Source organism: Melanostigma gelatinosum (assembly GCF_949748355.1).
Source record: "Melanostigma gelatinosum genome assembly, chromosome: 4".
Taxonomy (NCBI): Eukaryota; Metazoa; Chordata; class Actinopteri; order Perciformes; family Zoarcidae; genus Melanostigma; species Melanostigma gelatinosum.
The window spans coordinates 20,995,350-21,009,882 of NC_136637.1; the positions used below are offsets into that span (position 1 = coordinate 20,995,350).

General features: G+C 41.3%; 2 protein-coding genes across 2 annotated transcripts in view; one reads left to right on the forward strand and one right to left on the reverse strand.

Annotated features, from left to right (window-relative positions):
- tnfaip8l1 (tumor necrosis factor, alpha-induced protein 8-like 1) overlaps positions 1–7,464 on the reverse strand; it is a 17,443-nt gene extending 9,979 nt beyond the window's left edge. The window contains exon 1 of the mRNA XM_079266875.1: positions 7,269–7,464. The gene's annotated coding sequence lies outside the window, so the exon portion shown is untranslated. The remainder of the gene's footprint in view (positions 1–7,268) is intronic.
- A 1,357-nt stretch (positions 7,465–8,821) lies between these two features.
- Positions 8,822–14,187, forward strand: cope (COPI coat complex subunit epsilon). Its single transcript, XM_079267775.1, has 10 exons — positions 8,822–8,958; positions 9,155–9,217; positions 9,348–9,448; positions 9,694–9,846; positions 10,208–10,261; positions 10,481–10,562; positions 11,004–11,159; positions 12,671–12,739; positions 13,405–13,479; positions 13,857–14,187. Exons 1-10 carry the CDS (start codon positions 8,857–8,859, stop codon positions 13,908–13,910), a joined length of 909 nt encoding a protein of 302 aa, XP_079123901.1. The 5' UTR covers positions 8,822–8,856; the 3' UTR covers positions 13,911–14,187.
- The last annotated feature ends 346 nt before the right edge of the window (positions 14,188–14,533 follow it).

The window sequence follows — 14,533 nt, forward strand, 5'->3', positions numbered from 1 at the left end:
CGCTTATCATTTGCAACACTTAAGAGCGAGTTTGCATTCACCTCCCTCACTTCCTCTCGGCGCCCTTGCTGACGGACGTTATAGAGTTTAGAAAAGTGCGACTGGATAATGGGCACATTAAGCAAAAGCATCCTCTTTGTCAGATTGGAGGGTGGTTTCATATCGCTCAATAAATTCCACTCTTGCCGGGGACCGGTGCCAATCACAACTCGGTGTAGCCTGCTGACGAACAAGAGACAAAAGGATGCAGAAAAGGAGGAGTGTTCGTCTTTAATACCCATGAACACAAACACTTTAAAAGTGGTGCCACTTGGGATTGTCCTGCTGGAGGGTTTCACTCAAAGATGAAGAGCGACATAACAGACCCCTGGCACTCTTCTCTTAAGGATGGCGGGAGACGCTCACTCCTCTCACTTTCCCCCTCCATTTCCCCAAATCGAGAAAAAACGTCTCGGAGTGATGAAAGGTTTTCGATCAAGGAATCCCTGTTTTTGGTGACTTTGCTGCATGAGAGTGGGTAGTGACAGATCTAAATGGCCTGTGATGTCCGGTGCTCAGGGACAGCCTGGCCAACACTGACACAGCACCTTCATAGAGGCAGAAATCTTAACGGATTTAAGGCTGAACAAGACATGGCAGCGGCAAAAACTGCTGAGTGCTGTTGAAAACAAAAAACAAATGCACAAGCTCCAGCAATCGCTGGAGGCAGAAATCAGACAAACAAAAAACATCTGCACACATCTGTACACATCCACATACTGATGGGGCTGGTTTGAGCAGCTGAAAATTAAATTTAAAAACAAAAACAAAGATTGCAGCTCTCCGGCATAATTACAGCAGTTAAACAAAGCTACGAAATCGTCAACTTGCTTAGAACAAGCCAGCATACATTCACTCACTAAGACCTGCAGGCCAAAAGCTCAGCAAACCACGACTCATGGAAATGAAACCGGACCCTACATAGTGTTGGATGACTCGTGAGAGTGAGGGAGTCTGGGTAATGTACCCACTCCAGGGAAGCTCACACTCTCCAGTAGGTGCAGACAGCCTCGTCAGCCCGGTACGACGGTCTGACTGAAGGCTGTGATAACGAAGAAATAACCCGACTGTCCTCTCTCTCTATCTTTCTCTCTCTCTCTCGTCCTTGGAGGATTTTTGAAGCTGGGTCTGGTGAAACTGCACAGGCCTTTTATTATCTGGCTTTAATTTGCTTTGTCTCTTTGAGTTTTAGGGCAGGTCAAGCTGATGTCTGCATTGGGGCACACTACAGCAAACAGCTTCTCCCAATTGATTTGGGGGAAGGGGAATAAGCGGTCGTTTTAACAGTTAGTCTGTTGGCTAGGCTTTAGGGATGGCAGTGTCTGTCCACCACTTGGGTCCAGACTGAAACGTCTCAACATCTATTGGATGGATGGCCATGTATGGATGAATTCAGGCTGAATTATAATCACTTTAGTGATCCTCTGACTCTTCATAGCGCCACCCACAGGTTAAAGATTAGGCCGTCTTTGGTTTATACCGGCAAAACTAATGACATTCCCATCATCCTCAGCTGTGTGCCAGTTAGCAAATGTTAACATGCTAAGACAGGGAGCATTGTAAACATTATACCTGCTAAACATCAGCATGTTAGCGTCGTCACTGTGAGCGGTTTATCCTTTAGCTCAAAGCCAAAGCTTGTGCCCAAGAACAGCATCAGCGAGCAGCATGGCAGTACACTCCTCATCATGTTTAATCCTGAATCCTTTCAATGAAACAACCCAAGAAATAAAAAAAAAAGACTCTGGTCACAACTCAAAGCTCAAAGAGCCCAAGAAGGCAATTACAAAAAAAAAGAAGCTGAAAATCATCATATTTGAGAAGTTGTAAAGTGAATGTTTGAGTGAACTAGCTGCAGTATTCGTCGCCTGTGTTGACTCACCTACCAATTAATGAAACCAAACAGGAAACAGCAAGTAAATAGTCCACGCATGCCACTTGACATGAACATTTTGTTGCCTCTTGGCTGATCCTATTTCAAGTAAAACCAACATGACGCGTCTGTGGCATTGAGCAGGATCCAGGATGCAGCCTCTGCATCACCAGCACATCACCTGTCAGTCAAACTAAAGCTGAGGTGTGACAGGTGAGAAAGAGCCGGGAATTGGATACACCTGTAGCTCCCGCCCACTCCAACGCATATCACCGTGCCGCATGAGAAAGAAGAGGCCGCAGTGCCTAAAATATCACCTCTCTCAATACCCGCTGCCAATCTAGACAGCTTGGTGAGTGCTGATAACAGCACAAAGAGAAAACCAATAAAGAATGTGTTTCTGCCCTGTTTGGCCACCACAAGTTGCTGAAAAAAAAGAAGCTTTTGGCAGAGATTGTAGAACTTTCCGTGACACTTCATCTCACAAGTGATTGGTTGGTGGCAGCAGAAAATGTCACGACTTTCCTATTGTTCAGGGATGAGTAGTCACATGGATCGCTGTGACCCTGACAGATCTCTCCATCAGCAGAGAAAATCTTCACTGCCGTAGGACGGAAGTGGAACCGATTACAGAGAATATTTCTGTATTTGGAGGGATTAACTGCTCTCTGAACTTTCTGTACGGACATAAATCATACACCACACAACACAAACATCAACCCTATAATCTGCCCTGACGTCATGCGTGTCAATGATTTCCTCTGATACCAACCTCTTTGTAATGTCCGAATTCAGAGGCTCAAAAGAATAAATCTCCATGACACAGCGGTTCAAGACACATACGACGTAACGGAGACCTCCCAGTTTGAGTCCGGCCGATGCCTTTTACCGTAAGTCCTTCTCCCTCTCTCCTCAACTCCTCTGTTCACTGTTCAACAAATGCAAAAATTTAATATTTTCCAAGCTTATAACAAAGACGACTATGAGTGGTGTGAACACAATGACTTTCCCGGAGCCCAGGGTGATGTCGTTAAATTGCTTGTTTAATTGGAGCAACCGTCCAAAACCAACATTTTCAGACAAAAGAAAAGCAGCAAATCCTTACATCTGAGAAGCGGGAACTAGTTATTGTTTGGGATGTTTGACTGAAACGATTAGATAACACATTATTGAAAGAGGCACTGCTCAATTTTTCCAATATGAAGACACAATACAAGGGAGCATTCAACCTCTCTGAAACGGAAGCAACAATCTAATCACGATGAAGGCAGTATATTTTGCGGGGCTGTTGAGCTGGCGTGGAGGATGTTGTACTGCGTGTACACACTCTCTGAGCATATTGTATTTGCTTTGCTGCCTTTTGGTAGAACTCCCACGAGCTAAGGCGAATAAAAAAACAAAACAAAACAAGAAACGTGTGAGGTTGACAACCATTACTCCATATTTTCCTACGCCACTTATAATAACAGCCGCTCAAAATAACAAGACAAATGTGGACCCCTGAGAGGAAGTTTGAAAAAAAAAAAAAAAGTTTCTTCATCATGACCAAAAGCATTTCGGATGTCATTAAAAAGAGTTCTTATCTGGAAGTCTTGAATCGTGTTTCGACTGTTTTCCCCCCCAGCTGTGTGAAATAATCCGTCTCCACTTTGAGAAACAAGAGACAATCCTGCTAGTTATATGAGGTACATCCGTGCTTTGTGCTCAGAGAGAACAAGTAACCACCACTCAAACGAGCCGCGCTGCTGGAACCACTCCACTGTTCGGGAATCAACAGCCGGATTTCAGGACAAGTGAACGCTGCAATTTCATCTTTCACCAACTTCTGTAGTGTTTTTTTCTTCGCTCTTATGTTACATAACACAACCGGTGCAGCGTGTTAACAATCGGTTATGTCAGAAGCGCGCACGTGTCTGCGTAATGGTCTCTTTCACACACACTGCCTCTCATCTCGTTCAGCGTCTCTGGCATGAGAGCCACAATTACATCCAAACAGATGCACACGTGCGAGCAGACCACATTCATGCTTCTTTGGTTTGAAGGAGTTCTTTGTGCGGTGGTTGTGTGCTGTCACTTTCTCATCCTCCCACGCAGTCATCGTCTGTGCAGATCTGCTGAGAAAGGAGGCAATCAGTGCCTTTCAGACACTCTGCCCCGTCCTACTCCTTTCTTTTTTAACCGGTCTCTCAGATCTGCCAGAGAGCCCTCTGAAACAATTAATAATTAACACATCGGCATACAATGGATCGGATATTAATAATTCAGCCTGCCGATTTGGACTAAAATAGACCGGAGGCTAAGAGGAGACTGCAGCGGTGCAACAGGTTGGGGCAGAGATGGGATGGGGGGGGGGGGGGGGGGGGGACTGCGAGCCAATGGTTAATTTAGGAACATCAGTCAGCGTTACGCATGTATAATAAGGCTGGGAATACAGTCGCTGCTGCGATGCCTGAGGGCCAACGCAACACTCAGACAACATTTGTTCTAGCATTAAATTCAGAAGCGGGTCGTTGTTTTATGGTTACAACTGAGCTGATTTGTGATAACATAAAAAAAAAAAAAAAAAAAGAGCAGTCCACTGTGACTTCACTTAGACTGCCATGTCCAAGTTTTAATTACATATTTAGTTGCAATATAATTAGCATCTTAACAGTGTTGCACATAATGCGAGACATAATCAACGGGCTAAACTGGTGCTGGAGTTATGACTGATGTCTGGGCCTATGACATTTTAATTAAGGCCACCATAAGAGCAGGTGACATTATGAGTGATTTTCTTCATCTCGAGCCTCAAGAGCATCATTTGTTAACTCGGTACGTCAATGGAGTGGCAAACAGCGGAGCACTCGGCTGTAAGAACAGCAGGAATGCAGATCAGTGGAAACAGCGGGCGACCATTATGAGCGGACTGAAAGACTGACTTTTAGACGGCTCGAGTGGGCTCTCAAATGAGTCCGGTCTATTGGAAAACACCGCCGTCCCTCGCTCACTCCCATTTCAAACAACGCCATGATATTTTGCAGGTCATGCGGCTCTGCTCTTTCCCGGCAAGGCCACATGCTCCGAGTGTTTCGGGTTTCCAGGGAAACTGGAGAAGACACCCGCGTGCTCGGCTGAACTTTGCAGCCTCGTAAAAGCAGGTCAAACACCTCTCTTGTCGTGTCAGTAAATTGCCGTGCAGTCCCCTCAGCAGACACAACAGCGTCCCTACAAGCGTTACTGCTGCAATTTCAAGCTCTGCCTTTAATAACTCTGCATGGGGAATGCATGGCAACGTGACTCTATTGTCCTGCTCTGAAAGACACTCGGAGGAGGGGATCAGTTACCCTGAAATATACATAGACTAGGCTTTGCTTAATCCTGCTATTGACTGGCAATTATCGTCCATCATTAATATTTCTTGTCTTTCAGAATCACATTGTGCTGAAACAATAGTAAAGCTGTTGTGGAGCACAAAGCTATGATTAATGAGGAAAAGCAAACACTCATTAAAACCAGTCGTGGATGAAAAGGACTTTCATTGTACTTCTATTCTACTCTATTTCGCTTTCACTATATTTTCATGCCTTCCAAAGCAATGGACGTCAATGTGATTATTCTAGAGTTGTAACTGTACGATTATTTTCATTATTAATTGCCATATTAATTAACTGATTAATCTATTATTAAAGAAAATGTCAGAACATAGTTTAAAAAAAGCTGACCGGCAGTCCAAAACTAACATATATAACTGATTTAGCCTTTAAGATGTCAGAAAATATTGCAAAAAATGTGTTTTCTAAGAGCCCAAGGAGACAACTTTACATTGCCAATAATCTAAGAAACAGTCCAAAACTCAAAGATATGCAAGGTACAACAATATAAAACAGAGAAACGGCAGCAAATCCTTACACCCAAGAAGCTGAAACAAGGAACTGGTGAGCCTCTTTGCTTGACATTAATTAATTGATAATCTAAATATTTGCAGATTCATTTACTGTCAATCTACTAATAGATTGTTCAATTAATCATGACAGTTCCAGGTTATTCGGTCTGTACATTTACATGTATTGGCTGACATAATTATACAGAAGATGCAGAAATAAAGTGCTGCAGTTATTCTGTGAGAATGACGTTGGCCTTGTTTCAGCTCAATGGTTGTCAGTTATTGCTATACCAACAACTAAGACACAAAAGGACACGTCAGCCACTAAAAAAAAGAGAGAGAGAGAGAAGGTTATTTCAGTACTGATACAGCTAATGCAAGGACAAAGGACACTCTAAGTCCTGATCCAAGCCCATAATTCATTTGACGTTGGGGCTGTGCATGATAATGTGTCCTGCTACTTGCCAGGGCCCCGGCTGCACAGTGGAGCTATTCATCCACCCTCAGACCTTGTTATGGAGCGAAGCTTGACAACGTAAACACAGCAATGTGTTACAAAACATATCAGTGTTTGCAAAACATACGTCTTGGTCTGGATACGCAGTGGATTACACTGCAACTACGAGGAGGCTCATTAGGTCTTCACACCATCAGGGATGAAAGCAATATCTGTATCGCTTCTTCTTATTGTTCCTCCACATAACTCAATTTATTGTGAGTTGGTAAATTGTATACACTCACCCATAAATGTCACAAGATTCTTGTCAAATAGTGTCTCAAGTGGCCACATTCTACACATATGTATGCAAACCAAAGCATTTTCAAATTTAAAAAAAATGTACTTTCAGTAAACATGGTCCAAAGAAATTTGGATTTTATTGTTGCAAGATATCCAATTTTCCAATTATTGGGTTCACACGACACCAAATATGGTTAACAATTCAGCAGCTTTTCATTACCCATCAATACAACGTATTAGTAATCTTCATTGTCAGCCACATGATAGGCTAACACTCTAACAGTCTTCTAATAATATGCAGTTGCTAATAACTAGCATTGTGTTTCCGGCTTACTAACACAATTCTAAAACTACCAATGCCATCAATTATGTCAGTAAATTCCATGACTAAAACAATCACCATCCCATAATAGGCTGAAGCCGTTGTTGTTGTTGCTAGCTTAATAATCAGAATGCTATATTTAAATCACATCCTGACTGATAAGCTTGACCGTTACTTCCGCTAACTTCGTGGTGAAATTACAGCCGGTCAACGGAAGACAAGAGCTTGTAAACAAAACGGAGTCTCATTAACTGCACATTAGTCCGTTGACCGTGAGAAAGCTGCATCTACGCCGACAACAGTAAACATTTTAACGGCCTCATAAATGACCGCAGGCCGCTGATGATAACAGGTTAACCGTTATTGTTTGTTCACGAGACGTTCCATTAAAAAATGGCTCAACCGTTGAGACGCAGCGACATGAACTCACCTCAGTGGGACACGGGAGTGGTCAGCCAACAATATGAGAAGTTAATTCTCAACTATATCTCTCAAGTCTTCATCCTGGCAGCGCAGGGAAAAGTTGCTTCACAGCATGTTTTTTGTTTGTTTTTTTCAATAAAAACACACGTCCTTCCCCTCGCAGCTCCTAACCGTGTATCAGGCACAGATGTGTAAATTATTGAAAGAGCGTTTTCTTCTCTCGGCTGCTGTGAGATCGGTTACGAGAGTTAGTTGTAACCCGAGCCTCCTCCTCGTCAAAAAAAAAGAAAAAGTTTCAAACTTGAGGGGGATTTGGAAATCAACAGATTGATGTTGGCTTGGGCCAATGAAGGAGCATCAAGGAGAGAGGACCAGCCCAATCAGGCCCGAAGAAAGGCCCATTTACAGCCAGCACATACCCTTCCCCCAGTAGGGTTTCCAGTAATTACCCTGGTCCAGTCCGCACGACCAAGGCTGAACAGTTCCCAGAGGAAGTGGTGTTAATGGAACAATGAGCAGGAAATGTGGGGAGCAGTCTTTTCTGTCATGGACTACATGATATACTGCCTTGTTAAGTTTTACACTAACGAGGTGAACTCTTTATTTAAATCACAATTTTCTTACAAAATTATACAGTTTCAAAACATTTAATTAATAATGAGAACACACACCACAGAGATAGATTTTGTCAGCGGATGTTTTTAAGGATACGGGAAGTTTCTCGTCTGTGTAATGAGGAAACAGGAATTCCCGAGGTCAAAATAGCCTTCTCGCACTGCTATATTAACGCTGAGGTAATCTTAAATAATTTATATCATACACTGAGAGTTTAAGGCCTATATTGCCAGACGCCTCGGGTCATACCTCGGTGTTATTAAAGCGTTATTTGTAAAACCCCATGAACAAAGCCTATCAATATTTATACCTTGTTCTGAAGGTTTAAGTATTATGTTGCTGCAAATCTCCGTCATAATAAAACACAAGACACCTGCAGTGGTGAAATTGATCTGATGCGCCCTCTAGTGGTATAATGTGATTAATGGTGGAAGACGAACTATACGACATCTAACAATGTTTATTTGTATTATCATATTTACTATATAACATCAAAATCAGCCTGCCTTTATAAAAAACATTAAAACAAATACAGAAATGTAGTTTCTGGTATTTTTGAATCTGTGAAAAAACAAACATTTGAAACATTTGTGAAAAAATGTTTTTACACCATTACTATTTTCATAAGATTAGAAAGAAAATCAGAAAATGAATGTCTGTCGAAATCTCAAAAATACCCATTTCATTATTCCATAATGAAAAACTGCTTTATTTCCGGAAAAGTAAGTGTGATAAATCAATATCAAATATCTTTAAGTATGCATAAATATATTGCCCTTTTTAGGGCAAAACAACATATAGATTATATTGTATCTACCTACCTATTATTAATTTACCCCATAGGATCTCAACTCTATGTCGGTGCCAGGTATCTGTACCATTCGCCTGTGCTTTTGTTGAACTACACTACCCACAATTCTCAGTGAAAAGCAGGAAGGTGACGTATTTTCGCTACGTGTCAGGAAGTCCTGTAGTCAAACATGGCGGCGCAGCAGAGCGATGTTGATGAACTCTTCGATGTTAAAAATGCCTATTATATTGGCAGTTATCAACAATGTATCAACGAGGCTCAGAAGGTGAAGGTGAGTAGCTAACACCGCATCAGTTGAACGTTTTAAAGTAAACTATTTACTCTATTATTTAACGTTGACGTTACATCTCTGCCTTACTGCGTTTTCTAGCATCAATGCTCAACATGTTAGCGAATATTTCTCTATAAAATGGTGAATATTCCTCTATAAAACGCTGCCTTTTGTTTTTTATTATTATTATTTAAAGCCGTCAACACCAGAAAAGGAGATTGAAAGAGACATGTTCTTGTACAGAGCATACATTGCGCAGGTAAACCCTTTTCTCAACAGTCACTTGTTCATGTAACGTTAGAAAAATCTCTTGTACTTAACATTCATACATGTCACTCACTGTTACATATTGATAAACGCTCACCCTGACCTGTTGTGTGCTGTTGCAGAGGAAGTATGCTGTTGTCCTGGATGATATCAAGGGAAACTCTCCAGCAGAGCTTCAGGCTGTCAAGATGCTGGCTGAGTATCTGTCCAGTGAAAGCAAAAGGTGAAAGCTTTGCATTTGACTCTTGGGTCAACGTGGAAGGGGCATGAATTATAGAATATATTATATCCCCAAAATACTCAGTATGTCACCCAGCCTTAGTCCTTACAAGTTTAAATCCAACTGTGTGTGGAGATTACACACCGTCGTCTACTTTATTGCCAGGTTGTGATTCAATGATTCTCTTTAATTTAAAGTCCTCATTGTCTAAAACAATTCTCCTGCTGCTCTTTTTTTTTCTCTCGCAGGGATGCTATTGTTGATGATCTAGACAAGAAGATGGCGAAGAGCATGGATGCTGCCAACACCACCTTCCTCCTCATGGCGGCCTCCATCTACTACCACGAGCTGAACACGGATGCTGCTCTTAGGACTCTGCACCAAGGAGAAAGCCTCGAGTGGTGAGAAGTGATCGAGGTTTTACTTTTTAAAAGTCTCAATGGAAAGAAAATCTTTTACCACTTCTATTGGAACTAAGATAAAGATGACAGAACTTGTTTCATCTTTTCAACGGTCTTTGAAATGTGATCAATGTGAACACAAGTATAAGAATTACTAAAATTATCAACTTCTACTGCTTCACACTCTCAACGAGATAGTTCAGAAAAAACGTATTGTATGAAAGGTGTCTGTAGGCACAACTTGGTTTTGGCTTCCACATCTGCTCCACGAGATTGTCCGATGGGTCACTGGGGTTATAAGATTACTTTAATATTAAAAACAACAGCCTCAAACTGACCTGAACATCTGTCTTTTCTACAGCATGGCCATGAACATTCAGGTGTTGCTGAGTCTGGATCGTGTTGACCTGGCAAGGTATGGCAAAACGCATATACAGTCGACGATTTCCATTAAATTATTACGTTAAATTTGTTATTTAAAAACATCCAGGTGCCTTTTTTTTTTACATGCGTTTTAATAATGTCATTTAACAGTAAGTCTTGACTTAACTAACTTTGCATACACATAAGTATACTGTTTCTTGAAATGTGACGCGGTCCTCTAATTATGATGTTAACTCCTTCTCATTGACAGGAAAGAGCTGAAGAAGATGCAGGAGCAGGATGAGGATGCTACTCTCACCCAGCTGGCCACAGCGTGGGTTAATATTGCTGTGGTGAGGAGACGTCACCAATACACATATTTGCTTTATAAGTAAACATTCTATCATGAATCATTTCTAAACCCCACATATATATAATAGAGTGATCGGCATGTGTCTGCATATATACTAAGTTAATTAAATTACTATTCATCGCATTATCTGCATCGTTGTATTGTTATTGACCGGAGCTGCAATCACATTTGAAATGATCACCAGGCAGAGTAGTTTTTAGCAGTTCTCGGTGCAGTATAGATCTAAACCTAACAAAGTATGCCAGGTCTAAGAAGGACTGCGTTCAATTTAATTTGTCCTTATTGCATATTATGTCTTCCAACTCTTCAGGAGCATTGAGTACCACAACTATCAGCAGGGAGTGTCCACTTATTATTGGCTTTTCAGCTGCTGAACATTTCTTCTTGCCTACATTTTATCACATTTTTCGTGCCGTTCTAGGGTGGAGAGAAGCTTCAGGATGCCTACTACATTTTCCAGGAGATGTCGGACAAGTACTCCTCTACACTGCTGCTCCTCAACGGACAGGCCACCTGTTACATGGCTCAGAACAAGTGGGAGGAGGCTGAGGGAGTGCTGCAGGAAGCACTGGACAAGGTTAGTTCTTTGTTTTTGTCCCTGTTGTTATGCCTCTTTATCACACATTGTCTGACATACTAAACACACTTTGTTGTACATGCATGCAGAGTGTGGCTGGTCTCTTAGGCTTGTGTTAGATTCATAGCCTTCATAATTGACACCTTAATGGATGCCTGCTAAACGGGAGTTGTGCAGGAGGCACTTTGTAATATGCATAGAGGGTTAAACCTGTGTTTATTACAAGATGCATTTTTTAAAAAAGCAATGAAACAACAAGGATGTCACGTCATTAGGAGATTTTTTGTGAGTGACAAATGTTGATGATGTTTCTCACTGTTTCACCAAATGTTTACATGATGATGCAGCACAATCTGAACAAGCTAATCACAACTGTCGCAACTTGAAAATAATGATATTCAATATGAAACTTAACTTAAAAAATAGTAATAATTTTGTGGGTGCTTCAGGTTTGTGTCATGCTAAATATAGTCTTTAGAAATGTTCGTTAAAGGAGTCTTCAGGACCAACAGTGGTGTCATCCAGTCAGTGTAGTAGAGTTAATTAAGTACTCTATTGTAAAGTTAATGCTCTTCAAAAAGCCTGCTTCGTTCAAGCCATTTTAGTGAAACCAAACAATGTGTTTTATACACACACAGCAGCGCACCAGTTTGTCACAAAACATGTTAAACTTAGTAATGAGGCTATTATTTTTAGTAGAATTCAGACTCTTATATATTAAGTCTCAGAAATAAGGCCAAATATTTTCCTTTCTTTGGAGGCTTCCCTCACACAGTGTGATTTGAACATTGTGCACCGTCCGCGCTGTAACAACAGATGGCGCCACATACTCTTCTAGTCGACAGTTATTGTATGTTATCCTTAACAAGATAGGGTCCGACCAGTAAACGCACTGTTTTTCCACAAGACGCAACAAAATATTCACTTTAAAGTTCTAAAAGGTCAGCCAGGTTGACTATTAAGAACCAGACCTCAGTCAGACTGTGCGATGGCTTTCTGTTAATGTATGACTTGAAACTTAAAATCAATTGTTTGGATAAACTGAAGTGAAGCTTTTCACGACTATTTTCTGAGCTTCCCGTTTCCTTTTCTCTCTTCCGTTTTTACTGGTTAAACTATTAGAAAGAGGTGGTTATCCTGTGACCTGATCTGTCACTAAACATACACAGAACATAACGTCAGAGTATTATGTGGCTTTGCATGAATGTTAATGCTCATGTTCTGCCGAGCAAAACCAGACTAATCGTAATATAAACAGAAGTTAGTGTTTCAGTCATACATGTAGAAATGCATACATTTGGAGCATAATTCCATTCATGGCAATTTACTGAAACACCACCACCACTGTACTTGTTGTGATATAGGAGATTAAAGTCACATCATTCATTTATTCATCTCAGTAAGTGACAAGAAACTCTGTGAATTGCTCTTCCAATGTCTTGTCTCCACTGTTGTGTTTCTATGCTTTGAGAGGAATTACTTTCTGTCTTTCTCTCTTCCTCCTTTTTTAGGACAGCAGCCACCCTGAGACGTTGATCAACCTCATAGTGCTGACTCAGCACCTGGGCAAAGCTCCCGAGGTTAGACTTTGAACCGAAAAGCTGTTAACAATGGCAACGCTTTAACGGTCTTCAGTTTAGCATTTCACAAACTCGTCCTCAGTCAGAGAGGACTTGTGATATCTTTGTCCAGTAGCGCTGCACTTAGAGCGCAAGATGCTCTTCTCAGCAATTTTGTGTGTTTGCTTCGATTGAAGCAGGAAAAAGCATTCAACCGAGCGGCTTCTTGATTGCATTTGTCCTCTATCGTGAAAAGTGTCATCTAAGCATTTCCACTGGTTTAGTGCTGTGTGAGTACTACACTTTGGAACACAGAGTTCATAAGATAACTCGATTATCTTTCTTTGGTTTGATGAACTTGATAGCAATGCAATAGAATGCTGATAATCGACAAAGCCTTTGCTAAAACGTTTTCCACTGTGATAACCACTGATTAGGACATCTCACTCAAGGTTAGCTGGAGTTATGTGGAAAAGTTCTGAAAGTAAGCCTCAAACCCACAACTGTCAAAAGGATTTGAGTGAAATATCACCTTTTTCAAACTGAGCCTCGTCCACTTCAAACTAGTGAGAAGATCACAGACAACAACTCTAAAAAACGGGGTTCTTAACTTTTACTGCCACAGTTTTAAAGTCCCTGAAAACGGGTCTTAAAGTCTACTTTCTAACTTTGACGTTTGTCCTTAGGTAACCAATCGATACCTGTCTCAGCTGAAAGATGCACACAAAGCCCACCCATTCCTCAAAGACTACTTAGCCAAGGTAACTTGGTCTTTCTTGGTTATTCAATGCTTTTCATTCTGAGGCAGGCTGCTGACCTGTGGCCGGGGCTATATGAGGTCACAAGATCCATCCTCAATCATCAACAAGCTTTCCTAACCTTTACTCCAATTTAATGAACTAGTTTGTTTTCAATGTTGTGCAGCATGTGTCCTTGGAGCACTGTCAATGAGAGCATTAAACTCTGAACCTTTCCCCTTTTGACACACACACACACACACCGTGTTGTAATTACACAAGGCTGCAGATGTACACAAACATGCTTAAACTGGGTTATACCATTGCCAAACAAACCATGTGAAGCACAGCTGGTCAGATATTATTTTTAACTGTTTCCCGTGCTCTTGGCTTCCCTGCAGGAGAATGAGTTCGACCGACTAGTGCTGCAGTACGCTCCCATCGCTACGGCATAGGCCGGCAGCTTTCACTGAGACACCTCAACAACGGACTTCAGTACAACACCAGGAAGTTCTCTTTCTAAGTTGCATACCTACATTTGTTTTGATACTTACATAAAAATATGTCAAATTTAAACTTTGGCTGTATTATCTAAACCAGACCAGACGTCGTCATTTCCCCTGTGTGTAGATGAAACATGTCCATCCTTTATTAAGTTGAATTTCTCTTCTGGAAATCAGTTTTAATGTAAGGATTCCTCAGAAATGATAATAAATGTATAATTCCTGTGAAGAGTTTAAAGTGTGGTTTTGTTTTTGCATTCAGACACTAATTATTTAAGCCAAATTCAATTAAGAAAACGTTCTTGGTGGTTTTTGGCACATTTTGTGTGATTTAAGTGTCTTGTGTGTAGTCATGTATAACGCATTCGTCAACACTGTCTCTTTAAATCATCCTTTTTAATCCTCAAGCAGACTGTTAAAACAGAAGATAGCGGGCCCTAATTACGTCACGCCCCCTCTCGGCTTTTTTTTTTTCTTCTTCTTCTCGCATAAACGGACGCTGTCCTCTTTTCAACATACCAGTTGATATCCATGTGAAAGCGAAGCGCGGTTTATCAGAGACTCAGACACGTTCA

Excerpts from the sequence above, each read along its gene's own strand:
- cope (XM_079267775.1), top strand. The coding sequence starts at position 8,857 with ATGGCGGCGCAGCAGAGCGATGTTGATGAACTCTTCGATGTTAAAAAT. Across the intron at positions 9,847-10,207 it reads CAAGGAGAAAGCCTCGAGTG|CATGGCCATGAACATTCAGG; the intron begins GTGAGAAGTGAT and ends TCTTTTCTACAG. Across the intron at positions 10,563-11,003 it reads CGTGGGTTAATATTGCTGTG|GGTGGAGAGAAGCTTCAGGA; the intron begins GTGAGGAGACGT and ends GTGCCGTTCTAG.